This window comes from Malus domestica, chromosome 02, assembly GCF_042453785.1.
Source record: "Malus domestica chromosome 02, GDT2T_hap1".
In the NCBI taxonomy this organism is placed as follows: domain Eukaryota; kingdom Viridiplantae; phylum Streptophyta; class Magnoliopsida; order Rosales; family Rosaceae; genus Malus; species Malus domestica.
The window spans coordinates 31,691,857-31,719,541 of record NC_091662.1 but is presented as its reverse complement, the minus strand read 5'-3'; the positions used below and the strand labels follow the sequence as shown (position 1 = coordinate 31,719,541).

General features: G+C 39.7%; 4 protein-coding genes across 14 annotated transcripts; 2 read left to right on the top strand and 2 right to left on the bottom strand.

Moving 5' to 3' along the window:
- Positions 1-737: 737 nt before the first annotated feature.
- On the top strand, positions 738-1,901 carry LOC139191832 (uncharacterized mitochondrial protein AtMg00810-like). The gene has a single exon (XM_070812856.1). It carries the CDS (start codon positions 738-740, stop codon positions 1,899-1,901), a length of 1,164 nt encoding a protein of 387 aa, XP_070668957.1.
- A 345-nt stretch (positions 1,902-2,246) lies between these two features.
- Positions 2,247-2,852, bottom strand: LOC114823714 (F-box/kelch-repeat protein At3g23880-like). The gene is made up of 2 exons (XM_029099135.1): positions 2,455-2,852; positions 2,247-2,370 (listed from the first exon to the last, which is right to left on the bottom strand). Exons 1-2 carry the CDS (start codon positions 2,850-2,852, stop codon positions 2,247-2,249), a joined length of 522 nt encoding a protein of 173 aa, XP_028954968.1.
- A 13,244-nt stretch (positions 2,853-16,096) lies between these two features.
- Positions 16,097-19,864, top strand: LOC103407301 (uncharacterized). Of its 2 annotated transcripts, none has more exons than XM_008346238.4 (2): positions 16,097-16,853; positions 19,403-19,864. In XM_008346238.4, exons 1-2 carry the CDS (start codon positions 16,310-16,312, stop codon positions 19,582-19,584), a joined length of 726 nt encoding a protein of 241 aa, XP_008344460.2. In that variant the 5' UTR covers positions 16,097-16,309; the 3' UTR covers positions 19,585-19,864. The 2 variants fall into 2 exon arrangements, with proteins under 2 accessions (XP_008344460.2, XP_017180175.2); XM_017324686.3 differs by lacking the exon at positions 19,403-19,864 and adding an exon at positions 17,761-17,912 and having other exon boundaries at positions 16,169-16,853.
- A 2,056-nt stretch (positions 19,865-21,920) lies between these two features.
- On the bottom strand, positions 21,921-26,895 carry LOC103426922 (ABC transporter I family member 6, chloroplastic-like). Of its 10 annotated transcripts, none has more exons than XR_011574003.1 (7): positions 26,206-26,895; positions 25,787-26,008; positions 25,560-25,685; positions 25,137-25,313; positions 24,340-24,437; positions 23,004-23,137; positions 21,921-22,258 (listed from the first exon to the last, which is right to left on the bottom strand). XR_011574003.1 is itself a non-coding variant. In XM_070809725.1 (6 exons), exons 1-5 carry the CDS (start codon positions 26,623-26,625, stop codon positions 24,357-24,359), a joined length of 1,026 nt encoding a protein of 341 aa, XP_070665826.1. In that variant the 5' UTR covers positions 26,626-26,895; the 3' UTR covers positions 21,921-22,258; positions 24,340-24,356. The 10 variants fall into 10 exon arrangements, 5 of the variants coding, with proteins under 5 accessions (XP_070665826.1, XP_070665832.1, XP_070665830.1 ...); XR_011574002.1 differs by having other exon boundaries at positions 23,004-23,098; XR_011574007.1 differs by having other exon boundaries at positions 25,563-25,685.
- Positions 26,896-27,685: the final 790 nt, after the last annotated feature.

Here is a 27,685-nt window from a genome sequence, read left to right as displayed (position 1 = left end):
CTAAATGTATGATCCATGAGAAAGGTCTTCCTTATAATTTCTGGGGTGAAGCTGTGATTACAGCTGTCTATTTGCTTAATTGATGTCCTACAAAAGCATTGGAAAATATGACACCTTTTGAGAAGTTCAGTAGAAGGAAACCTGGAATTAAACACTTAAGAGTGTTTGGTTCTATCTGTTACTCTCTTATTCCAGGAAATTTGAGACATAAACTGGAGGAAACAAGTGTCATTGGAATTTTTATTGGATATGGCACCTGTGAGAAGGGGTATAGACTGTTTAATCCTGAAACTCAGAAAGTGATACTTTCAAGAGATGTGATTTTTTATGAGAATGGTAAATGGGATTGGAAGAAACATAAGGTCAAGGATGTGTGTATTCCATTTTCTGCAAGTGGGTCATCAGAAGTGGAAGAAGTTGATGAAGGTTCAGATCTTATGGAACAAGCTATGGTTGAAAGTCCTCAGATTCAAATTGCTGACTCCTCACCTATTGACTCTGGAAGTGCAAGCAGCTCAATTCCTATACCTCAGTTTGATAACACTTCACTGAGATATAGAAACTTGAGTGAGATTTATGAGAGATGCCATGCATGTATCATTGAACCAGAGTGTTATACTGAAGCTGCATAAGATGAAGCATGGAAGAAGGCAATGAAAGATGAAGCATGCAGATTGAAAAAAATCAGACTTGGGAACTTGTGAAAAGACCATCTGAAAACCTGTGATTGGGGTAAAATGGGTGTACAAAACCAAATTGAACCTGGATGGATCAGTTCAGAAGAACAAGGCCAGACTTGTTGCAAAAGGCTATGCGCAAAAGGCTCAGCATTCTTGAATGGAGTGTTAGAGGAGGAAATGTATGTTGATCAGCCAGATGGGTTTGTTGTGCAAAAAGAAGAAGACAAGGTTTACGGACTGCATAAAGAATTGTATGGCCTAAAACAGGCACCTAGGGCTTGGTATGGTGAAATAGACTCATATCTTATTCTCTGTGGATTTAAGAAAAGCACCAGTGAAGCAACTATGTATACCAAGTGTATGAGAGACTCAGAAATGATTATAGTATCAATTTATGTTGATGATATAATATATATTGGAAGTTGTCAAGAGTTAATGAATGAATTTAAATCTGATATGATACACCAATATAAGATGACTGATCTGGGACTCTTGCATCATTTTCTTGGTATGGGAATACTGCAAACTGAGGAGTGTATTTTCATTCATCAGATAAAGTATACCTTATCTCTACTGAAGAAATTTGGACTACAAGACTGTAAATTTGTGAGTACTCCATTGGTTCTAGGTGATAAATTGAGAAAAGAAGATGGAAGTGGAAATGCAGATGAAGCTCAGTATAGACAAATTGTAGGCAGTTTGTTGTATCTCACAGCAACTAGACCTGACATAATGTATGCAGCATGTCTCTTATCTCGATTTATGCATTGTCCTACCAACAAACATTTTGGGACAGCAAAGAGAATACTAAGATATGTTCAAGGAACTCTTGATTTTGGCTTGGAATACAAGAAAGGTGAAGGAGCAATCTTAGTGGGATTCTGTGACAGTGACTGGAGTGGTTCAGAGGATGATATGAAAAGCACATCCGGGTATGCTTTTACCTTTGGCAATGGGGTTTTCTCTTGGTCTTCAGTCAAGCAACAATGTGTTGCATTATCCACAGCTGAAGCCGAGTACATCAGTGCTTCTGAAGCAACAGCACAGGCTACTTGGTTAAGATTTGTCTTGGAGGACTTTGGTGAAATGCAAACAGTTGCAACACCATTGAATTGTGATAATACCTCAGCCATAGCTATCACAAAGAATCATATCTTTCATCAGAAGACCAAACATATAAACAGAAGATACCACTTCATAAAGGAAGCATTGCAGCAATGAGTGATCGATTTGGTCTATTGTCCTACAAAGGAGCAAGTTGCAGATATTTTCACAAAGGCATTGGCAAGGGAACAATTTACTTATCTAAGAGAGCTTCTTGGAGTGAAATCAGTTCACAATTTAAAGGGGGCTGTTAGTGTGTAAATTGTGATATGATATGGCAGATGTATTTCTAGCTCATATTGCTAGGATGATTAACTAAATTGTGTGTATGCTCTCTTATTAAGTCTCATAGGTCTTAAACAAGTGAGTGTATATGTGTCTTCATCTCATAGGATGTAAGATGGATGACTAGGATTGTTTGGATGTAATTTGAATACTGCCAAATTTAAATTGTATTTGCAGTTAAGAGGAGAGAGACCTTTTTCTTCTCTCACTCTTGGTGGAATGAAACAGTGAAGAAACATTTGCAGAGTCATATTCTCTGCTCTCTCCATCTCTCTCTCTTTCTGCATCATCTTCTTCATTTCTGTAACAAGTTTTATTCCATAGATAAGAAAATACTTGTGAGTCACAGCTCACAGAGAACAGTAAAAATTCGTTTTACACTAACATATACTTCTCGCTGGCAAGATCAAGGGCTATAATTTTGCATCGATTTTTATCTGAATCTGATTTCCGCATCAAACAACTCATAGCACCGTTCAAAAACACCACATCCCCCGTCTGCACATAGAAACCATCGCAAGGCAATTCCGGGATCTTTTTCCATGAGTTGAATTTTAGGCTATAAATACTAACTTGAGAACTCACAGGGACATAAGCATCATCCCTCCTATTAAAATTCAAAATTGCCAAAATTTTATAATCGTGATTAGCTGAATCGTACCCGAATCCATATTCAGGGGTCACCCCAAATAAGGATCGCTGCTGCTCAATCTCAAAGGTTGGGAGAGGAATCTTCTTGAACTTTTGAATTGACGAGTTCCACAAAGCAAGATTCTTACGCATTCCGTTGTGAACACAAACCACACCATTAATTGAGCAGCCCAATATCTCAATATAGTCATCAGGGCATAAATTTATATAGGGTCGAAGTTTTGATTATTTTTCAAAATTTTCATATTTGTTGTAGACCTAATTTACTGAACTGTATTTATGACTAGAGAGGGACAGTGCCAGCTGCAAGAGAGAGATTTAATTATGAGGTGTGTTGTATCATCTCATTATGCCTATATTTATAGTAGTAGGACATGTTAAATTCTTACCCTAATAGGATTACAACTCTAATAGGATAATATATATTAAGGGGAATATTCCAAGATCTCCCTAGATACATTAGGATTTGCACAATCACACTCCTAATCTAATAGGACTGCAACACTTCCCCTTTAAGTGTGTAAATACTCAAACAAAACTTCGCATCAGGTTTTCAGTAGTTGAGGTAGAACGGTTGATAAAGTCGGCAAAACGGGCGAATGTGAGTCTCAAATTTAAACAAAGTATGCATTGGTAGTAAAACTCACAAAACCTCACTATGGTAAAACCTAAGACAGGTAAAAACCCATACGTTAAGGAGAAAAGTGAGAAGTATGCATAATGTCTAAAATAAAAATCAAACGAGACGAAAGTAGTGAACTCAACGAAGTATGATCATCCCAGGATGGGTGCCTCATCAAAACCTCGTTAGGTAGCAAAATCCAGTGGGAAAAATGCTTCTAATCGTAAAAAGAAGTACATTAAGATCAAGTGAGTATACTTCTGGATACTCCCCCTAAGTTAGATATAACTTCAAAATAAAAGAACTACAAGCAATTCAACTCAGATAATTTATGCATGCCGATTCCTTGGACGAGCTTCTGAAAAGTAGACTTGGGCAATGACTTGGTGAAGTGATAAACCAGGTTGCCCTGGGAATGGATTTGGTTGACTTCAATGTTCTAATGTTGTTGTTGTTGGTGAGAGTAAAAGAACTTTGGCGCTATATGCTTGGTGTTGTCTCCCTTGATGTATCCCTTTTTTAACTGCTCAATACATGTTATATTGTCTTCAAAGATAGTCATAAGAAGGTCAACGACAGAAGTAAGACCATTAGTGCTTCGAATGTATTCCATAACTGCTCTCAATAAAAAAACACTCACATGAGGCTTCATGTAAGGCTAGAATGTCAACATGGTTCGAAGAAGTCGCAACTAGCGTTTGCTTGGTAAACCTCCAAGATATTGCAGTGTCTCCAACAGTAAAGACATAGTCAGTTTGAGAATATGCCCTATGTGGGTTAGACAGATAACTAGCATCTATGTAACCCAAGAGGCGAGAATCAACCTGATGATTGAGGGACAGCAGCTCTTCTCGAGGATTCGTGGATGTAGAACAAGCCCAAATTTGTCGTACCTTTGAGGTAGCGAAAAATGTCTTTAACACCATTCCAATGTCTGTGTGTAGGCGCGTTGCTGTATCTAGCTAAAAGATTAACAACGAAGGAGATCTCGGGTCTAGTGTATTGAGTTAAGTATAATAAAGCATGAATTGAACTTAGGTATGGAACTTCGGGCTCCAAACTCTCATCCTCATCCTCATCCTCATTGGGATGGAAGGGATCTCGTTTTTTTTTTTGGTCAATAAGGGATCTCATTTAACATTTAGAGTTCGAACGACTATAGGAATACTCTAAAGTTTCACTTTATCCTTATTAAAATGTCGCAATAACTTTTAGGTGTAGTTCGATTGAGGTATTAGGATTCCATCCGAACAATGCTCGATCTCCAGGCCGAGACAGTATCTAGTTTTTCCAAGATCCTTAATCTCAAATTCCAATTTCAAGTAACTGCAATTTCCTCAGTTGATCGGCTTACTAAGTCAGCACATTTTCTTCCAATGAGGGAGAAGTATTCTTTAAGGCAATTAGCTGAATTATTCGTATCGAATATCGTGAAGTACCATGGAGTTCCAATTAGTATTATCTCGGATCGTGATCCTAGATTTACTTCTAAATTTTGGATAGCATTTCAAGAAGCTCTTGGTTCGAGATTATTTTATAGTACAACATATCATCCTCAAACAGATGGACAATCAGAGAGGACCATTCAGACATTCGAAGATATGTTGAGATCTTCAGTATTGCAGTTTGGTGATGCTTGGCATAAGCAGTTGGATTTAATGGAATTCGCCTACAACAACAACTTTCATTCAAGTATTGGTATGTCACATTTCGAGGCTCTTTATGGTAAATCTTGTCGCACACCCTTATGTTGGTCAGAAGTTGGTGAAAGAGTGTTAGTGGGTCCTGAGATAGTGGAGGAGCCTACTCAGAATATTCAGATGATTAAGTCTAACCTGAAAACGACCCAATACCGACAAAAAAGTCTAGCAGACAGACATGCCACTGACCGGATGTATAATGTAGGTGATTGTGTATTTCTGAAGCTATCCCTATGGAAAGGTGTTGTGCGGTTTGGAAAGAAAGGAAAACTGAGTCCTAGGTACATTGGACCATATATGATCACCGGGCGAGTAGGTGAGGTTGCTTATAGACTTGAGTTACATCCAGAGTTATCAAAAGTGCACGATGTTTTTCATGTCTCTATGCTTTGTCATTATGTCCCAGATCCTTCACATGTAATTCCTCCTCAACCTTTGGAAATTAATCCGGATTTGACGTATGATGAGGAACCAGTGACTATTTTAGATTGGAAAAATAAAGAACTAAGGAATAAGACAGTGCGTTTGGTGAAAGTTTTGTGGAGAAATCATTTAGTGGAAGAAGCTACTTGGGAGACAGATGACCGGATGAGAGAGATGTATCCACACTTATTTTATGATTTTTAATGGATTTGATGATTGTGTAAATTTCGAGGAAAATTTTTTTATAAGGTGGGTAGATTGTCACATCCCGTCCCGAATTATTTTTATCGATTGCGTGAATTGATGAAATTGCCCTGAGCGTTTGGTGATGATGTGTGTAAATGGGCTAAGGTTTTGGAGCAATTAAGTTCATTTCCTAATTATTTGGACCCAACCAAATTTTAAAGTTTTATTTGTTTTGGTTGGTGACCCAATTTGGACCACACACATTCACCCTCATCCAATTCCGTTGACTCTTTCTCTCTCCGTCTCGATTTTTTCTTCCCATTTTTCATACAAATCTTACAGACAAGTTTCAAGTATCCATTTCATTCATGGATCAAAGACTTGAAGGTTGGTTTTATGTTCCTTGCAAGCCCAAGAACACATTGGTACCTGTAGTTGGTCGCGAGGACGTCGAGATCGTGAGAACTCGAATCCCGATTTGATGCACTGTTCATGCACATGTAAATGTGTAGTTTTCAGGGAGTTTTGAGGTTATAGGAAGCTTTAGATCACTCCCCCGAAGCTCGGAGTAGAGAGTTGAGGCGTTTTGGACGTCAAGAAGCTCGGGAATAGTGAGTTGCAAAGGTGGCCGGTTATCGTGGATTTTACAGCTAGACCCCGTGAGTTTTAGGTCCTAAAACTGGTAAGGATTTGTTCTACTTGTCTTAAGCTTCATTTTGGTATAAAATTCGTGAAATTTGGTTGAAAAATGAAGAAGATATTAAGGTTTTTCGAATTTCCAGTTTCTGGCGACCGGCGATTCGTCGGAGAAGAAAGGAGAATACTTCTTCGATATTGACAGAATATTCCTAATATCAGTTAACGACATTAGGTTAGTTTTAACGAAATATTCTAATTTTTAGCAAAATATTCCCTAACGGCGGTTAAGGATTCCATCAGGGTTGGCCGCGTGTGGGACGTCGGAAAATTTTTCTAAAAATATAGGGATGTTCCTGAGGTTGAATAGGTCACGGTGGTATATTCAAACACCCCAATTGAGTAATGTATGAGAAGTTATTACCTAGTTTTGGTTATGTGCTTTAAATAACGTTTATTCAGTTATTTCGCATATAGGTGAGACCTATCTTGAGGATGAGCGCCATCAATCGAGGCTCGGGGGCTATGACCCTTCGACGTATCAGTGAGTGGGCTTTTGGTTTTCTGTATATACCTATATACTAGAGATTTTTCCCAGAAAATATGTTTAAATGAATGTATGTTTCGAAAATGCCATGCAAGTATCTATCTATTTTAATTATGCATTAGTAGTTGCATACATTCATGATTGGTGCTACGGACACACAGGTAAGTGCCAGGTAAGTTCATAAATCAAAGGTATGAGATGGTTTCGGTTATGTGATGTATTGAGAGCTCATAAACCTGCACCCTGGTGTTAATGCTCCCGCCCAGAGTTAGGGCACAGTCCTTCACGTGATGTTTACCTCCCGCACCATATACTCACCTTGGATCCAAGTTAGGTGCACAGGCTTGTTGTACAGACCGCTTTAGGTGGTTCCGACTCGTAGGTAACTCGCGATTATTCGCACATCCTTCACGTGATCGTAGCACTAGAGCATATTTATTTTACACCTAGTCTTGTCGTACAGGCCACTTTAGGTGGTTCCGACTCATGTGCAGGATTTGATTTGATTGGATATGATTGAGATTGATTATGAGCTATAGACTCAGCCATGCAGTTGAGTTAGGGACATCTGGTTGTTGTGATACCTATCATTGTTATATTACTTGGGTTATTTATGGCACTTCATAGATATACTTTGGCATGGCATACTTACGAATATCGTTTCTAAACATGGTTTTGAGATATGTATATATTTTATTTCTCTGGGAAAATTATACAGGTTTTACGACGAGGGGTTAAAACTTTTGAGAAATGAAATGATTTTAAAAAGCTTTGTTTTTGCCCACTCACACTTTATGTTTTGCGCCCCTCCAGGTTTTAGGTAGAAGTGCTTTGGTGGATCATGAGGATTCTGATGGGGGTTCTGACATAACATCACCATGTAAGATCACCCTCGGGTGTTGTATTATTAGTACTTGTCCTGCTTGATTGCACTTAGACTATTTATGCTCTGGTTGTGTATTTCGCACTCACTAGCACTCTATCTTAACTAGTTCTGCTAGTAGTTTGGTTTTTATTCCTTCGTAATTCCTTATATCTCTATTGCTTCCGCATTGTGCACATGATTACGTCACTCCCACATGACAACCAGCATGCCCTGATTTAGGTCGGGGTGTGTCACGCCTAGACTAAAAATTCTCTTCAATCACCTCAAGTGGAGCCTCAATTTTAATTTCTATTTTATCTCCACATTTGATCATGTCACGAACAAGGACTTTTAGATCATGTCCCACGGATACGTTAGCAACATCCCACTTCTATCTGTATAAAGTTTAAACTCAATGAAATCTTTTAATGCTTACTTCATTTTAAATTTTTATTTATGACATTTCATATTTTTTTGTACTTGTTGATAACTATTGCATTATAAAGAGAAATTTTTTTATACAGCACCTAAAAAAATTATAACTTATCGATGTGGGTTTTATTCCTATACATAACTTTCCCAAGTTGGAACAAGAAATTTTTATGACTGTAAAGACCTTATTCCTATATGGAGTATTACCATAGAGACAAGAGTGGTTTACTGTATGTATAATAAGAATAAAGTTGAAGCCTAGAAAAATATTTACAAACTATAAAAAAATTAGAACATAAACTAGTGATTACTAAAATCTCCTGTAGAATCATTAAAACAAGAGGTATTTATCGGTTTAGTTTATCCCATATAGAGGTGCCAATTTTTTTTTTTGAATTTTAATTTTAGTTGAGTAATTCCTGAACTTTTATAATTAACTAATTCCTCCCGAACTTTAACTTTAGTCGCTTACCTCTAAAATTTTATAAGTAGCCAATTTCTCCTAGCATTAGATTCCATGGCTAGTTGTATCCGAAAAGTAGCAAAAGAGGTATTAGGAGAGTCCAAGGGCTTTGCCCCACACCAAAAGGAATCTTGGTGGTGGAATGAGGAGGTACAAACGAAGGTGAAGGCTAAGAAGGAATGTTGTAAAGCCTTATACAAGGAGAGGACCGGTGAAAATGGTGAAAGGTATAGAAAAGCGAAGCAAGAGGCGAAGAAAGCTGTCAGAGAAGCTAAGTTAGCGGCTTACGACGATATGTATAAACGACTAGATACCAAAGAATGAGAGTTGGATATCTATAAACTATCTAGAGCAAGGGAAAAGAAGACAAGGGACCTAAACCAAGTGAGGTGCATCAAGGATGAGGATGGAAAGGTTCTTGCTACAGAGAACGCGGTTAAAGACAGATGGAGAGGTTATTTTCATAATCTTTTCAATGAAGGACATGAAATGAGTGCTTCTTTAGGGGAGTTGAGTAACTCAGAAGAGTGTAGAAACTACTCTTTTTATCGTCGAATCCGGAAGGAAGAAGTGGTTGTAGCTTTGAAGAAGATGAAGCATAAAAAAGCAATAGGCCCAGACGATATACCAATCGAAGTGTGGAAACTTTTGGGAGAGACAGGTATAACATGGCTCACTGACCTTTTCAATAGGATTTTGAAAACGAAGAAGATGCCAAATGAGTGGCGAACGAGCACTTTGGTGCCTATCTACAAGAATAAGGGCGACGTACAAAATTGCATGAACTATAGGGGTATTAAGCTAATGAGTCATACAATGAAGCTCTGGGAGAGAGTCATTGAGCATAGATTGAGGCAAGAGACACGGGTTTCGGACAACCAATTCGGGTTCATGCCAGGGCGCTCAACCATGGAGGCAATCTATCTCTTACGAAGATTGATGGAAAAATATAGAGATGGGAAAAATGATTTACACATGGTCTTTATAGATTTGGAAAAAGCGTATGATAGGGTCCCAAGAGACATTCTTTGGAGGATTTTAGAGAAGAAAGGAGTACGAGTAGCATATATCCAAGCTATAAAGGATATGTATGAAGGAGCAAAGACTGCCGTAAGAACTCATGAAGGACAAACCGAAAGCTTTCCCATAACTGTAGGATTACATCAAGGCTCATCCTTAAGTCCTTACCTTTTTGCGTTGGTAATGGATGAGTTAACAGGACATATTCAAGATGATATTCCTTGGTGTATGCTTTTCGCAGACGATATAGTGTTGATAGATGAAACTCAGGAAGGGGTAAATGCAAAGCTTAACCTTTGGAGAGAAGTGTTGGAATCTAAAGGTCTTCGCCTAAGCCGATCAAAGACAGAATATATGGAGTGCAAGTTCAGTGCAAATGGAGGCCAAAACGAGTTAGGGGTGAGGATCGGAGATCAAGAAATACCAAAGAGCGACCGTTTTCGTTACCTAGGATCTATCTTGCAAAAGAACGGAGAATTAGATGGAGATCTCAACCATAGAATACAAGCTGGATGGATGAAGTGGAAGAGTGCATCCGGCGTGTTGTGTGACCGCCGTATGCCACTGAAGCTCAAGGGAAAATTTTATAGGACGGCAATAAGGCCGGCGATGCTGTATGGCACATAATGTTGGGCGGTGAAACATCAACACGTACACAAAATGGGTGTAGCGGAGATGAGGATGCTTCGTTGGATGTGTGGGCACACGAGAAATGATAAGATTAGGAATGAGGATATCCGGGGTAAAGTAGGAGTAGCCGAAATTGAAGGAAAGATGAGAGAAAATCGGTTACGGTGGTTTGGACATGTGCAAAGAAGGCCTACTGACGCTCCGATTAGAAGATGCGACTATGGGACAGAGGTTCAGGGCCGAAGGGGTAGAGGAAGACCTAGGAAAACTTTGGAAGAGACTCTAAGAAAAGACTTAGAGTACTTGGATCTAACGAAGGACATGACACAGGATCGAGCACAATGGCGTTCTAAGATTCATACAGCCGATCCCACTCAGTGACTTGGATTTTCCAAGTCTCCAACTAAGAAGTTTTCCTCACTCGGGAAATTAAGGGAACACTACCCCAACCTACATGCTCCACTCAGAAAGCTTCAACATACAAGCTTCAACAAAAGAAAATTCAAAGAACTTAGCGAAGAAGGCTTTGGTGTATTTAACACAATACGTTGAAATGAAGGAAAGCTTATTTATTGATATCCCCGATAAGCTACAAATATGTACATATACATGAGTCAAAATAAACACACAAGAGGGAGCCTTCACAAAGGTTGCTTAGGAGAAGTCTCAGCAGTCGGTAGAGGCCCAGAAAGAGAAGGCACCGGAGGGGGATCATTTGGAGCCTCAGTACTGGACAGAACCCTAGAAGGAGGAGGCATCAGAGGTTGATCATTTGGAGCTTCATTACGCGGTACAGCCCCAGAAGACGAAGGCAATAAATGCCTTTGGAACAAACCCACAAATCTCTGATGATCAAGTAAAACCTGACCATCAGTTTCCTTCATCTGGTCAAGCTTCCTCTTCATGTTTGTAGCATAGTCATGTGCGAGCCGGTGCAACTGTTTATTCTCATGCTTGAGCCCTCTAATCTCCTGTTTGAGACTCATCACTTCAGCCGCCAATGATTCAACTTGGCGGGTTCGAGCAAATAGGCGTTGGGCCATATTAGACACAGAACCTGCACACTGAACACTGAGAGCCAGCGAATCCTTAACAGCTAACTCATCAGACCGTTTGGAAAGTAGTCTGTTATCTTTGAGAGTGAGAAGGTTCCTGGCCACCACCGCAGCGGTCATATCATTCTTCATCACGGAATCCCCAACGGTAAGAGGACCAGTAGGGGAGACGAAGGATGGGCGCCATATGTTGTCTGGAGAAGGCGGGGCTGCCTCTTCAACAAGGTTCAAGTCAAAACGACGGTCGGAGGGGCCAGACATTTTCAAAGGTGTTGAAGAGAGAAGAGGTCGGACAAATCAAGATCTTAGAAGTGCAAGAATGAAGCTTCTACTGGTGGAGATTCAAGTGTGCTTTGGAACTTAATGTCAGCCCCTATAAAAATCTGCACTCGACGGAGCTTCAGAAATCGAAGAGGCGCCTGCTCAGAAATCGAAGAGGCGCCTGCTCAGAAATCGAAGAGGCGTTTGCTTTCTCAAAAGCTGAGCTGCTTAGAGATCACGAGGGTTGATCTCAGAAATCGAAGAGGCGTTTGCTTTCTCAAAAGTTGGGATGCTCAAAGACCACGAAGGCCGATCTCAGAAATCGAAGAGGCGCTCGCTTTCTCAAAAGCTGGGCTCCCCAGAGATCACGAGGGCCGATCTCAAAAATCGAAGAGGCACCTACTTTTCCAGCCTTGTCAGCACCTGTCACACGCACACTCAGCTTTGCGGAAATTATGGGCATTCTGTCGAAGACTTCTGGGGAAGTAGAAAACACATGAATCTTACTGTTCAATCACCCACTTCCCACACGCAACAATAGCTCATGGGTACCACAGATAACTTTGCCAAAGTTCTCTGCCAAAGTTGAGCACGTGAAGCTTGCAGCTCCCACTACATCGCTCTGACCAAGAAGGGTAAAAGAATAGCAAAGAAACAGCACTAACAAAGTTTAGACCCATACATTTTGAAGGTCTAGCTACCATATTATTACCCACAAAGGTAAAGGAACAGTACCACTGCTGGATAATTGGAAAGTCCCTGTGTGTCAACCTCTGTGCTTCGTGGCAAGGTAGACTAGCAAACATGCCCAACCTTTACTCACATTCGAGAAAACACTCCCAATAAGATTGCTTGCTCCAAAATCGAAGAGGCACCGTCCTCCAAATCTCGAAAGCCAGACTCCCAACATGACTACTTTATTAAAAATCGAAGAGAGGGTAAAGGAACAGTACCATTGCTGGATAATTGGAAAGTCCCTGTGGGTCAACCTCTGTGCTTCGTGGCAAGGTAGACTAGCAAACATGCCCAACCTTTACTCACATTCGAGAAAACACTCCCAACAAGATTGCTTGCTCCAAAATTGAAGAGGCACCGCCTTCCGAATCTCGAGAGCCAGACTCCCAACATGATTACTTTCTCAAAAATCGAAGAGACACTGCTCCCCGAATCTTCGAGAGCCAGACCCCCAGCATGATTGCTTTCTCAAAAATCGATGAGGCATCGTTCTCCGAATCAATCGAAGAGGCGCTCGCTTTCTCAAAAGCTGGGCTGCTCAGAGACCACGAGGGCCGATCTCAGAAATCGAAGAGGCACCTACTTTTCTAGCCTTGTCAGCACCTGTCACACGCACACTCAGCTTTGCAGAAATTATGGGCATTCTGTCGAAGATTTCTGGTGAAGTAGAAAGCACATGAATCTTACTGTTCAATTACCCACTTCCCACACGCAACAATAGCTCATGGGTACCACAGATAACTTTGCCAAAGTTGAGCACGTGAAGCTTGCAGCTCCCACTAAATCGCTCTGACCAAGAAAGGTAAAATAATAGCAAAGAAACAGCACTAACAAAGTTTAGACACATAAATTTTGAAGGTCTAGCTACCATATTATTACCCACAAGGGTAAAGGAACAGTACCACTGCTGGATAATTGGAAAGTCCCTGTGTGTCAACCTCTCTGCTTCGTGGCAAGGTAGACTAGCAAACATGCCCAACCTTTACTCACATTCGAGAAAACACTCCCAACAAGATTGCTTGCTCCAAAATCGAAGAGGCACCGTCCTCCGAATCTCGAGAGCCAGACTCCCAACATGACTACTTTCTCAAAATCGAAGAGATGGTAAAGGAACAGTACCATTGCTGGATAATTGGAAAGTCCCTGTGTGTCAACCTTTGTGCTTCGTGGCAAGGTAGACTAGCAAACATGCCCAACCTTTACTCACATTCGAGACAACACTCCCAACAAGATTGCTTGCTCCAAAATCGAAGAGGCACCGCCATCCGAATCTCGAGAGCCAGACTCCCAACATGATTACTTCCTCAAAAATCGAAGAGACACTGCTCTCCGAATCTCGAGAGCCAGACCCCCAGCATGATTGCTTTCTCAAAAATCGAAGAGGCATCGTTCTCCGAATCTCGAGAGCCAGATACCACAGACCACTTTTTCAAAGTGCTCTGACAGAGTTAAAACATGTGAAACTGACAGCTCCCACTACCGTGCTATGACCAAGCAGGGTAAAGGAATAGCATTACTACTTGTTGTTAGGGAGACTCCTATATATGTCGACCTCCATCCCCAACGGACAGGCAGACCTGCAAAAATGCTCAACCCTTCATCATATCTGAGAGGGCACTCCCAACGAAGCCTTTCGAAATATTCAGCTTTCTTTCCCCCCGATAATACCTCTGCAAACAAGCTATACTAGAGCAAGAATATCTCATATCATCAGGGTTAAAAGCAAGAGTATCCCATATCATGCTTTTTCCATCTTTTCCTTTGGCCTTGTTTTTACCTGCAAGACAAGGAGAAAGAGAGCAATCAGTCAGCACTTGGAATCAAGCTTCCAGCCAGGAACTGACTGCCTGGAACCCCTTACCTGATTACTTACCTGGCATTGCTCTCGAGTACTCATCTTCAACATCTTATGTTTCCAGGGAAGATTCCGCATCTGCTTGAGGAACAGATAGGGCAAGTGCGAAGGATACAAGGAAGCATGTGGAGACAAGCGTAACAGCACACGTGCCGATACATCCATTACTCTGTCAAAAGCAAAAGTATCCCATATCAGCAGGATGGAACGTACTCTAGATTTGATGGACTTGTTTTGACCCTCAAATTCTTCAGTCGGCCTTATACTCTGGAGGAAACCAGAAAACCCTCCAGCTCAGTTCAAGAATAAGCCTGTGGAAAGTTACTTCTTCAAAAGCAAAAGTATCTCATATCATCTCTTCTCATTTTTCTTCTCTTTATCCTTCATGCTGTTGCAAGATGGGGAGAAGGTGAACAATCAGTCGGAGCTCTGATTGCTTACCTTGTCTGTCACCTCTTTCAGCAGACCCCCTAGCTCGGCGACTTGGGGGACTCCTACTACATGGTTTGTATCGCGCTTGACCAAGCCTGAAACTACAAGTAAGCTTCAAGTGAAATTGATACATTACCTTGTGCATCTCCACCAGTTAAAGATACCACCCCTGGATGGAGGAAAAGTACTTCCAGAGAAGATGCCACATCTACCTATGAGACTATTAAGGCAAGTCAAGACGACACCACACTCCGATACTTAGAAGTTTCGTGATTACGAAATCATTCTCCCACAATATTTCCTAATGTCATTTGTACTAAATCATTCACTTGTACTCACTAAAGGAGAGCTTGAACCTATGTACTTGTGTAAACCCTTCACAATTAATGAGAACTCTTCTATTCCGTGGACGTAGCCAATCTGGGTGAACCACGTACATCTTGTGTTTGCTTTCCTATCTCTATCCATTTATATACTTATCCACACTAATGACCGGAGCAATCTAGCGAAGATCACAAAAAGCGACCGTTTTCGCTACCTAGGATCTATCTTGCAAGAGAACGGAGAATTAGATGGAGATCTCAACCATAGAATACGAGCTGGATGGATGAAGTGTAAGAGCGCATCCAGCGTGTTGTGTGACCGTCGTAGGCCACTGAAGCTCAAGGGAAAATTTTATAGGACGGCAATAAGGCCAGCGATGTTGTATGGCACAGAATGTTGGGCGGTGAAGCATCAACACGTACACAAAATGGGTGTAGCGGAGATGAGGATGCTTCGTGGGATGTGTGGGCACACGAGAAAGGATAAGATTGGGAATGAGGATATCCGAGGTAAAGTAGGAGTAGCCGAAATTGTAGGAAAGATGAGAGAAAATCGGCTCCGGTGATTTGGACATGTGCAAAGAAGGCCGACTGACGCTCCGGTTCGAAGATGTGACTACGGGACAGAGGTTCAGGGCCGAAGGGGTAGAGGAAGACCTAGGAAAACTTTGGAAGAGACTCTAAGAAAAGACTTAGAGTACTTGGATCTAACGGAGGACATGACACAAAACCGAGCGCAATGGCGTTCTAGGATTCATATAGCCGACCCCACTTAATGGGAAAAGGCTTTGTTGTTGTTGTTGTTGTTGTTGTTGTATCCATTTGTGCCCCCATATCGTTGTCATTTGTTGTTCTCATGATTAAAATGGATAAAAATTAAATGAAAATTTTTAAAGTCTAACGTCAAGAGGAAATTGGCTATTTATAAAAATTCAAAAGTAATCGACTAAAATTAAAATTCAAATGAGAAATTGGCTAATTATAAAAGTTCAAAGAAAATCGATTAAAATTATAGTTCAAAATGAAAAATTGACAGTTCTATACAATTTTAAGGAACAAATCCATATATATACTTGGAACAAATGTTTGATTTTTCTACTAATACTTTCGTTAAAAACTTTGAAGAGACGTGTGATATTTTTTTTTATCTAAAAAAAAATTATATATATCACACGTCCTTTCAAAGCTTTTAACGAAAATATCACACGTACCTTCAAAACTTTAGAGCAAACGTGTGATATTTGACTGAATAGTGAACACCTTTTTAAAATTTTCGGGCCAATTAGACATGCACTTCGGAGTCTGGAATACCTCTCTTTAATCTTTGTTTGCTCCTACCCTCTCTCAGGACTTTCATCAAGCACCTGGCAGTGGCACATCTGGGCATTCAGTAGTGGAGCAAAGATGGGTGTGGGTCTATCAGTTCTGATAGGGTTGAAAGCAGCAGTCTTGTTCTCGTTGTTTGCATTCCTCAGAAGCTCTGGTTTCACTGTGCTTTCCATACCATTTTTGTACGCCGCTCTGGTATCCGCGTTGGTTTCACTTGCTGCTCACCCATCCATAGACCTTCCCATGCTGCTGGGGAAGAACCCAGATGGGAGTTTCCCCGTTTGGTCGATTATAATGTTCAGCCCCTATTTGTATTTCGTTCGCTTTTTCTCGGCGCTGCGGAGATTGCGGAGTAGGGAGGCTCCGTATACTGAAATCTGTGAGGGTTTGTTCGTCGGCGGGTGGCCTTCTTCGCCGGATAAACTTCCACCAGGGGATCCTGCTATTGTTGATTGCACTTGTGAATTGCCAAGAAAGCCTGAGTTTTCAGGGCATTCTTATTTGTGTGTGCCAACATGGGACACAAGGGCTCCTCCACCGGCTGCCATTGAATCCGCTGTCAAGTGGGCTTGCCGGAAAAGGGATCAGAATAGGCCTGTTTTCGTCCACTGCGCGTACGGTATGCCGCCTAAATTTAGTAATTTTTCATTTTGGTAATGATATAGATTCACTTGTTTTGCAATGCATGTATATGTGTGTATATTTCAAAATTGTTGCAATGCGACGTGTCTAGCGGGATTAGCTCCTAGATTTCTATATAGGTGAATAAGTAAGGGGTAGTTGTGGTGCAATGCACATAAGATCGCCTTAGGATTAAGCCCTATGGAGGTACTTATTAATCAACCACTGCTCTGCTCGCGCGCATGCTCGTGGTAGATAAGAAACGGGGTATGGAGTACATGCAGAAAGCTTTCTTAAAATTTTGTCACTCTTCTTTTTGTGAAACAAATTCCACGAAACCACTTTCTCAGTGAACTCTTTAGTTTCACCGGGCGCAACATCCAAACACTTGCGCCTGCAGTCATCAACAAATCTTCTCAGGTTTCATTCATGTAGCCTCAAGCCTAATATTCCTGCCTCTTAACCTTTCAATTTGGAAAATTGTTGCAGTTGCTATTTTTTTCCACTTCCATCGGCCAAAGCCCCTTGCTCAACACTATGTTTGATGGTTCATGTCCTCTGATAGAATTGGAAGCACATTCATAGCGAACATGTCATGGCTTTGTTTAATCATCCAAATAGGCATCTTCTCCTGAACACCCAGAAAGCCCTCAGCGGCTTGCTGCCCCTTAATTTCCTAGGACAGTTACTTAAGTTGAGGTTGACAAGTTGTATCTCATACAAAAAGTCTGTAATAACATTGACAAAGTTGGTTGGTTTACTTACCACTATTCACACAAGCTTAAGCTGTTTAGATGTGGTTCAAGGGTTTTGTATTTTAGCATTCTCACTCACAAGTGGGTCACTCTCCACTTTTTGAGATCAATATGTGGAATCAAACTTATATAGGGAGGATTAAGTTACAGGGATTCAAACTCAGGGAGGATTAAATTACATGGATTCAAACTCAGGGATGATTAAATTACAGGTATTCAAACTCAGTATTTCCTGCTCTAATACCATGATGAAGGTTGTTAGTTTACCACTATTCCCAAAAGTTTAAGCTGTTAGAACTGGAATATGGACCACCATTGTTCTATATTTTAATTACATTCCTTATTACTATTTGGTTAACTTGTGCCTTCTTGTAGCAAATCAAGTCAGCATCATCCATTGTTTACAGATTACCACTCGGCACTTATATGAAATTTAAATACCTTTAAAGGAGTCACACAAAAAGAACAAAAATAATTAAACAAGTGTAGGTGTATTATAATTGCAGCACAACAAGAGGGTGAAATGATTCGATTAGCTCTGGGCTCTTCGTCACATCTTTGGAACACTCAGTACTCTGCACTAATGTATTGTCTTAGAAAAAGAAAAGGAAAGAGGAAACTTAATGGTAATTTATTGTTTTGGTTCAGTTTCCCTTGAAACCATTCCGAATGTCTCATTTTTGAAGCCAGATAAGACCTCCAGTAATTTCTTATGGAGAAACAAAGCTGTCACTGCTATTGGTTTTTAGAAATACAAGTCACACACAGTTATTAAATTTAAGTTTGCACTTACACGTGTATTTCTGAGCATGATCCTGGATTTACCCTGATGTTATGTGCGGAATTATTCAAACTTTTAGCCACTAGATTTATAGCTTTTCTTTGAGAGAATTTGTTGAGGACATCACTGAAAAACCATTTAAGGTTTAACAAGTAAAGAGATGGAAGAAAAGATGATTTCATTCAATATTATCTTTGTGGTTGGATTACATTCCTGGATTGTTTATTTGTTTCCTGTGGATTTTAGTTTCCCTGTTTTAGTTAGGATTTGGCTTAGTTTTCTATACAAGTTTGGTACGCTCTCTATTGAAGCTTCTTGTTAAGGTTTTGAGTTTTGACTTGTTTCATTAAGATCTGTGCTATATATAACACAGCTATTTTGCTATAAAATAATACCTAAGGCATGCAGTTATACTTGAATTTGGGAATGACTTGGAAATTCAAACAAGATGGAGCTGCCCGGGTTTATAGAATTTATGATTTAAACTTAAAAAGGCCAAGCTTGGAGGTTTCGGGTGATTAAGGTCACGTCCCTACATATATAATCCTTAAGACTGTAACCTTTAACTATCTGGTTGAAAAGAAAACGAAATGCTGTGTACTGAAATGGTTCTGGACTCAAATCAATCTAAATTCTGAATCCATTTTCCCTCAAACCGAAATCATTATAAAAATTTTGTCAACAAAGAGTATCAAAACTCTCTTTTCAATGTGCTTACAATGTTTGATATGAATACTGTAAAGTAAACAGTTAAATCTAAATCCTTCAATTCAAATACACAAATAATGCAATCATAGTGAAATGATTGCAAACAGTTCCCATTTAAGTTGTTAAGTTTCTTCTCTAACTGGTGCGATTCTCAACATCCCTTTCTGTGAGAATCCTTTGTGTATTTTGTAACAAAATTCCGCTGTCTGTTTCTTCATAGTATTGATATTTGATTTCTCAACTATTTGAACGGGTGGAGGTAGTGAGTTGTAACTAGAAACTCTTTTGTAATTTCCTGTTTAGGTCATGGGAGAAGTGTAGCTGTCATGTGTGCACTACTAGTTGCTCTTGGGGTGGCAGAGGACTGGAAAAATGCTGAGAAACTAATTCGAGAGAAACGTCCTTACATTAGGATGAATGCTCTACACCGCATGGCTCTGGAAGAGTGGTCAAAACATCGTTTATCTCCTTATAAGAAGAATTGATAAATTAAGGTAATAGACAGCCATGGTTTCCTGTGGTGCCAGTCGAACTGTTGACCCGGTGAACCTCATGTGGAACATGAAGCCACCAGGCTACAAAGAGACCGGCGACAGCCATGTATGCTGATGCTACTGTTAAGTCGGGAAACTAAAATTAGTCCTTACAGACTAAACAATAATAATCAATATTTCTTGAACAACTTAATGTGTATAATTATGCATAAACATGATCTGCATTTGTAAGATATATACTCAACTCAACCCCGAGGTTTTTTTCCAGGTATTTTGTTCCTTCTTTCATCTCCTCTCTCCCTTCTTTGAGCATTTAACATCCCAAATTTGTTGCTGCAATTGGTTGGGCACCATTGCACAATAAAAACTACAGCTAGTTTTCATTTTAGTACCGTCAAGGTTTTCTAATTTTCGCTTTTAGTACCCAGAGTATGTATGTCCCACCGTCGTACTCAAACATTGATTTTTCTATCAAGTAATGCTAGGGAGACTAAATTTATAGATAAAATTTGCAAACTAAATGATGTGTCACCAATGCAAAATGAGCAAGTTTATCAAGCTTAAGTAATAATCTAATCATCAACTTTCATGTCATTTAATTTACAAATTTTATCTACAAATTTAGTCTTCTTAATATTACTCTTTTTCTACCTCTTACACACCTTTATTAGTCATTGTCTCAATTGTTAATTGATGATGGTTAACCAATGTTCTAAAAATCGGTCTAGGCGGCTGTCTAGGCACTCGGCGGAGGAGTCCCGACCCGATTTAGGCCAAAACGTTCATGTAAGGCGAGGAAGATTTAGGCGTCTGCCTAGGCGCTAGCTAGGCAGTCTGGGCGGTTCTTAGCGGTTGTCTAGGCGGCTTTGCAACTCTTTCATAGGCTCTGCAACGCCCAATCTCAAAGTGGAGCCTCGATTGAAATCCTGCAGCTCACTGTTTGTGAGTAGAAGAGGAAAGAGAGAATGCAAAAAGAGGGAAACTCTTAACTTTTAAGGTATTAATCCATGGCAGCGCGATCTGGAATTGAGATCCAATTCGACATTCTGATGACTAAAGGAAGAAGAAGAAGACACGGAAAAACTCAGATGGGAAGAGTGTTCCACTCTCCAACGGGTGTGATAATGATACGGGCTTTGGAAATCTTAGGTGGTGTGACAAAGTTAGGGTGGAGGGGTCGGAAACACAAATGGAATGTGATATTATTTGGTTTTAAACTTTAATAACCACACACTACCATTACGTGGGATTTATTGGAAATCTTGGGTGGCATGACAGAGTTGGGGTGCAGGGGTCAAAAACACAAATGGGATGGGAATTTTTTTTTTTTTTTTTTTTTTTTTTTTTTTGAAGGGATGGGTTGTTATTTGGTTTTTAATCTTTAATAACCACCCGCTACTTCTACATGGAGTTTTTATCATTTCAAACAGCTTGGAATATACATACATTATATACATATATATGTGTGTGTTATATTTATATAAAGTATTGGGATAATGTTTTATTATTTTTTTACTTAATAGAGTCACACACATATATATATATATACACACACATATAATTTTTAATAAATTGTGTGTTTTTTTTATTTTTTTAGTTTCATGGTGGTATTCTTATGAAAATGGTGTACCTAATTTGTAAATGATGGATTGACTACAAGTTTATCCAATTGTGAAATGATTGGAGAACTTTTAGGGGATACATACAAGTATAGTTTCTTTTTTAGTGTAAATAAGCACTTATTTACAAGATATATAATAAATTTACATAAATCCGCCTAGACCACCTAGGTGCTAAGCCCTTACCCACCGCCCGACTAGCGCCTAGCGTTTTTTAGAACCTTGCGATTAACTGATGATTGAACTTGGATATTGTGTTCACATACTCATTTTTACATTCTACACACCCTTGTTAATTTTTGAATCTTGATTTTCTTCAATTCATTTTATCTGATGGTCGAAAATTATGAGTAGTAAAATGGATGTGTGCATAACAATCTTATGAAAGTGCTGACAATTTGTTATCGCCACATGGTAATGATATTTGGCTTCCTCGAAAACACACAATCTAATTCATAACTTCCCTTGTAAAACTAGTGCGTACGAAATTATATCAAGAGGGAAAAAGGAGTGGATTCCACCTATAACCAAAACTCTAGTTGATCACATTTTCATTTTTTTTTTTTTTCGTTTCCGATTTATAACTTCCTCAATTTCAGAGAGATTCTTCTCCTCGTCCACACCGGTATTTAATCCTAAATGTTATTTTCATCCGATGTGTTGAATCTAATGACCAGAAATAAAGAAACACGTGAAAAACTAAAAAAGTGTATAAAAATCAGCTCCCAATAATATTATTGTTCCAAAATCTTTGAAGTAGAATTAATGAAATCCTATCGTAAATATAGACGCCCACATGTCTTCCATCGCCCATACCTTTACAAAATTGTCAAAGAAAGTGGCTTGGTAGGTTTGTTAGGTTGAAAGGCACTTTGCCTTTTGCCTATAAAACAATCATCCAAGCAAGAGAAGAGAACGTACGGCAAGAGAAGAGGAAAGAAAGACAGAAGGGAATGCGGAAGAAAAATATCAAGAGAGGAGAACATATGATGTTTATTTTCGGGAAGAGATCATTACTCCTGCACCCGCTTTTCTCCGAATCAAATCTGCAAGAACGAGAAAGGGACAAAACAACATTAGTATCAAAGTGAGATGTACAACAGATGCAGCAGCAATCAAATATACCATATAATTTGTTTATTGTCCAAGTGAGAATTGCAAGACAACACAAGCAGTTCAAGTGAATCGGTGATCACTGCTATCCCGCGTTCCTCAAACATCATATGACGGTATATTTTGGACGCTAATCATATAGTAATGGTTCAGAATCAACAAACTAAGGCCAGGAAGCTTCGGAATTGTCGTCAGCAGTGGGATGTCTAACTGACAGTCATTCAGAGCAACTGTGTTTCAGCATTAGACCATTAGGCCAAAATTTGTGGTAGTAACCAGGAACGGCACGTGCATTCCCATATCATTCACATTCTGAATCTTGAGGAATTTCCTTCCCCATTGCATGCGAAAAATCCTAATCGGGCAGGCAGAACTGGTTTTCCTATCACTTGACTTCATTAGCAACCATTATCATATGATGTTTATTTTCAAAAGTCCACGAATTTTTTCTTTTTATCCAGAGATCCCAAACCTGCTTTGCGAACTCAGATGTGAAACTGGGGCCTCCGAAAAACTCTAAAATCTTTGGGAGGAAGGAAACTGTTGTAAATAGCTACATAGGTATCTTGAGGAACCAACTCCACGTGGGAGCAAACGACCATCCTAACAAGTTGAGTAAACCCGCAAAAACTTGGATGATACTAATGATCAACATCAACATATCTGGGAAAGCATTACCCTGAAGCAGTTTCAGTAATACTACATCTGAGCTTGTGTCCATTGTGTTCTCTTGCATGACATTTTCATCTTGGAAAGGAAACCGGAGCCATGCGCTTTTCGGCCACAGAAACAGAAAAGGATAAGAGAGCTACCTAAGCAAAAGATGCAGGAAAGAAAGAATTTTAAAACAAAATTACATTTTAATCCAAAAAAAATGCACAAACAATTCATTTGAATATAAGGGGTGAACTATGCTAGTTAAAAGCACAAGATGCTATGGGACAAAAATAATTGAATCCCTGAGATATGAACAGTAATAGGGCTAACGGTCAGAACTCTAGACAAAAGTATCCATGAAACAACAGGAAATTCAGATGCACAAACAGACTTTAATATTGAAGAATGGGCGATACCACTAATCAATTCATCTCATCCTTGAAATAGAATACAAACACTTTCCTTCTCACTTTTTCACACTATATATAATCAATACGGAAATAAACAAACATTTTTGTCTCTTTTTTATTTCAAATCTTAATAAAAGTATTAACCCTGCATAAGCAACTAACCAAGCAAAAACCAGTGCCTTACGGGCACCTTAGCCTTCCAAATTAATAGAAGGAAAGAGATTTATTGTCGCATAACTTTCTAACACGAGAGTTACATAAAAAGCTTGAAGATTTCAAGCTCCATCTACTAGCATAGAAATGAAAATAGCTAGAAATTCTCTGACAGCAACAGCAAAGATAGCTCGCCAATGTCCAAATCTGTATAACTTCTCCTGAAGCTGAATCCCAACTAAATGGAACTAAAGAAGACACTAGCAATGGATCTCCATAGCACCTAAATAAAGTATGCCACGCTTCTTGTTTTGTTAATTAGACATAGAAATCTAAACCTGACCTGTGGTCACTTACTTTATTGGATCATTCCCTGGCATAACAGTTCATTGCAAATGCATGGATGCAAGTAGGGCAGTAACAAATAAACATGGTAACCTATGAATTATTAAACTCGTAAGGAGCAAGTTCTTACAAAAATGGAAAATCATCTCCTATTCTAAATAGGATGCTGAAGCTCACTTAGAAACCTGAAGTTCTTCTTTCATAATTTAAGGGGGGGAAGGGCCATCTAATTGCCTTACCATGACCACATGAATCAAAACAATTATATGCAAGAAGGCAAATAAATGTGATTGAAGGACAAATAAAGTCTTGTAGATAATATAATGCACTAGTCGAGCCACCTTTATTTGAGAAGATAAATTAAGTTAATGGTCCACACCTACAATATTAGTATACAAGCAATAAAAGATGTTTTGAGGTTTAAGAGAGTGAGAAAGAAAGAGCAATACCTTTCAAGTTGTTATGCTCAAGAAATTGCCTTGTACCCTTCCTTCTCTAGTACTTCTGCTAAGGAGATGTCACCTGTCTTTATAATTTTCCCATCCTCCTATAAAATCATTTAATTAAATAATTAGATCAATACTGAAATAGAACCTAGGAACAGTTTTAGAAGCTTAATGTATTCCTCACAATGATAACTTATTGATTATCCTGTACAATGTTCTAGCAGCCAAATTATATAACCGTTTTTCAATTGCCTTCTAAAAGCTAAAAAAAATTCAAAAAACAAGAGAAATTTCTTCTTTTTCCAATCTTCGTGAGTTGATATAGTTCCAAGGTTATGCCCAATTCATATATCTCCTAAATAACATGACGTTATCTTGGTTGTATTAATTCTACTAGTATGTGGAGCTTCTACATTCTAACTCTCAAATCTTGCCCACCCTGTTCACTCTTAAGTAAAAACAAATATACCAGGAATCCTGGGGAAGAATGCATGAAACAAGCCCTATTTGCTGATGTCCTATCCACTAAACCTTTAACAGACTTGCTTATAGGAAGCCATGACATGAAGATAGAACAGCGAAAAATCCAATCAATATGTTTATGCAATCCCAGAAAAATTACTGGACACATGAAACTAATAAACTCATTTACCTTGTCATACTTTTTTTTGAACCACGTCTTATATAGAGTATCCTTATTACATTTCCTTTTTATTTTCTAATTTCATGAGACAAATACATGAACCAAGACCCAAAACCTGTCTTGTCAATGTATGTTTTCACATCTTCCAATGACTTACCATAATATGGATACATGTTGGCTTTATAAATTCCAGAAGTCGTAGATAATGAGTAATCATCAATACAGAATTTGTCGGAGTCAGATGCCCATTGACTGCCTTTGCTACATCTCGAAGTGCATCGACATCCAGCCCAGAATCAATTTCATCCAAAATAGACAAATCTGCTCCCAAAACCTGCATTTAGCAGAAGTGTGTGAATACAAAGACAAGTAATGAAGTACGTACAGCTTACATGAATTCCAAGGAATGACAATATCTCCGGGGAAGAAACCCACTTCCCACAGCTTTACATAATTCTACAAATATTGTAATTATGCTATATATTCAACACAAACTTGATACCAGGCATTTTCTTGCAAATGAAGTTTTGATCAAGATTACAAAAGCAGCAGTAATATTAACTAAGAATGATAGCCATACTACCGCCAGTTGCAAAATCTCGTTGCGCTTCTTTTCACCTCCACTGAAGCCTTCGTTAACATTTCGATTAAGGAAGTCGGTCTTCATGTTGACAAGATCAAGTTTAGGAAATATATAAGCATAGAACTGCAAGGACATAAATAAAGATAAAAGAATGAATCAATAAACCACCAGAGACATCTCAAACAGCGGCTTCGGACAAGAATGAATGGTTGTAGCTCGCTTGCCTCAATCGGTCCAAGCTCGGGCAGTCCTACTTTCTTTCTGCGAGCATTGTACGCCATGTTGAGAAAATCAATGTTGGTGACACCAGGGATCTCAACTGGGGACTGGAAACTCATAAAAAGCCCCGCAAGTGACCGGTCTTCCGCTGGCATTTCAAGCAAGTTTTCCCCTTTAAACACAACACTACCTCCGGTAACTTGGTATTCCGGATGCCCAGCCAGAACCTGAACCAATGAACAAACGAATGTAGACAAGAATGACAAAATTAGGGTGCGTTTGGAAGTCTTATAAAAGGACTAAAAATGCTTTTGATGAGAGTGTCTTTGAAAAGTGAATCCTAGAAAAGCACCTAAAGTCAACCTAAACACACTTCCACCAAAAGCACTTTCACACTTCATAAGGAGCCCTTGATAATACGGACCTTGGCGAAAGTGCTCTTCCCTGAACCGTTCTTTCCCATAATAGCATGAACCTCTCCTTGGTAGACAGAGAGGTTGACGCCCTTGAGAATCTGCTGTTTGGATTCGGCAATCACGGCCGTTAGATCCTCAACTTGGAGTAGCAGCTCCTTCTCTCCTTCCCCTCCTCTACTGCTGAAAACTGAAGTTTCCACGGCGGAGGAGAGGCTACCTGTCACCTTCATCTTCACCGCCGTCAGAGACCGCAGCTGCCGGTGGCATGATGGCCAACAGAGGGGGCGGAGGGCAGAACCTGTAAATACTGGGGACTTGGAGGGTGAATAGCTGCAAACAACACAAGTAGCAGAAGAAGAAGATTGCAGTGGGGATGGTGGTGGTAGGGCGGGAAGAGTACAGGGATAATGGAATCGCGACAGCGCCATTGGATTGTTACCGCTGCAAGTGCAAAAAGCCCAAAATACAATTCAATAGGGATGCCTAACTGTAAATTAAGGGTAAATTACATTTTACCCATTAACCTCGTACAACATTTTAAAACATTTCAATCTCATACATTTAGTATTATTTTATTTCAATTTCATATAATCGTTAAAAAATCTGTTAAAACTCCGCCTATGTAATTTTACATTGCCGGTCCCAAGCCCGGATAAAGGAGGAGGGGAAGGGCCTCAGGTAGTCGACAGCCGGCACTCCATGATCACGTCGAATCCTTATGAAAATGAATCCAGAACAAAATCGCGCTAAAGCTAGGGCGTCACCCGTAAGTGGCGCGCTGTGTGGCCCGAGCACAGTGATAAGTGAGCAAGGGTCGCTGTATCTCCATCGGCACCCGGATGCAGTGTTAAATGAGCAAGGCGGGCCGTAGAAACTTCTTTTCGAACGACTCCACTCAAAGTTGTTTGGGAGCATATGCTCCTATCAACTTTACACGGGACACACAAAAGAAGTACTTTGATCCTATTAGACGAGGGAGGGTGAAGAAGCTAGGACAGAAGGGTAGAGTTCAAGAGAGCAAAATGCGTTTAGGAACGTGGAATATAGGAACCTTAACGGGAAAATCTATGGAAGTAGTGGAAGTTATGGTGAGGAGAAGGATAAATATTATGTGCCTACAAGAAACTAAGTGGGTTGGTAGTAAGGCAAAGGATCTAGAAAACTCAGGGTTTAAACTTTGGTATTCGGGCACAAATAGAACGAGAAACGGTGTTGGCATCATCGTGGACAAGACCTTGACACAAGATGTTGTAGATGTCAAGAGGGTAGGAGATAGAATCATGGCAATCAAGATGGTAATAGGACAAGAACTTATCAATGTGATTAGTGCGTACGCACCTCAAGTAGGGTTGGATACGAGTTCGAAGGAGAAATTTTGGGAAGACCTTGGAGACTTGGTGCAAGGAATTGCTCAGACGGAGAAGTTATTTATAGGAGGAGATCTAAATGGACACGTGGGCAGGGAGACAGGCAACTATGGAGGTTTTC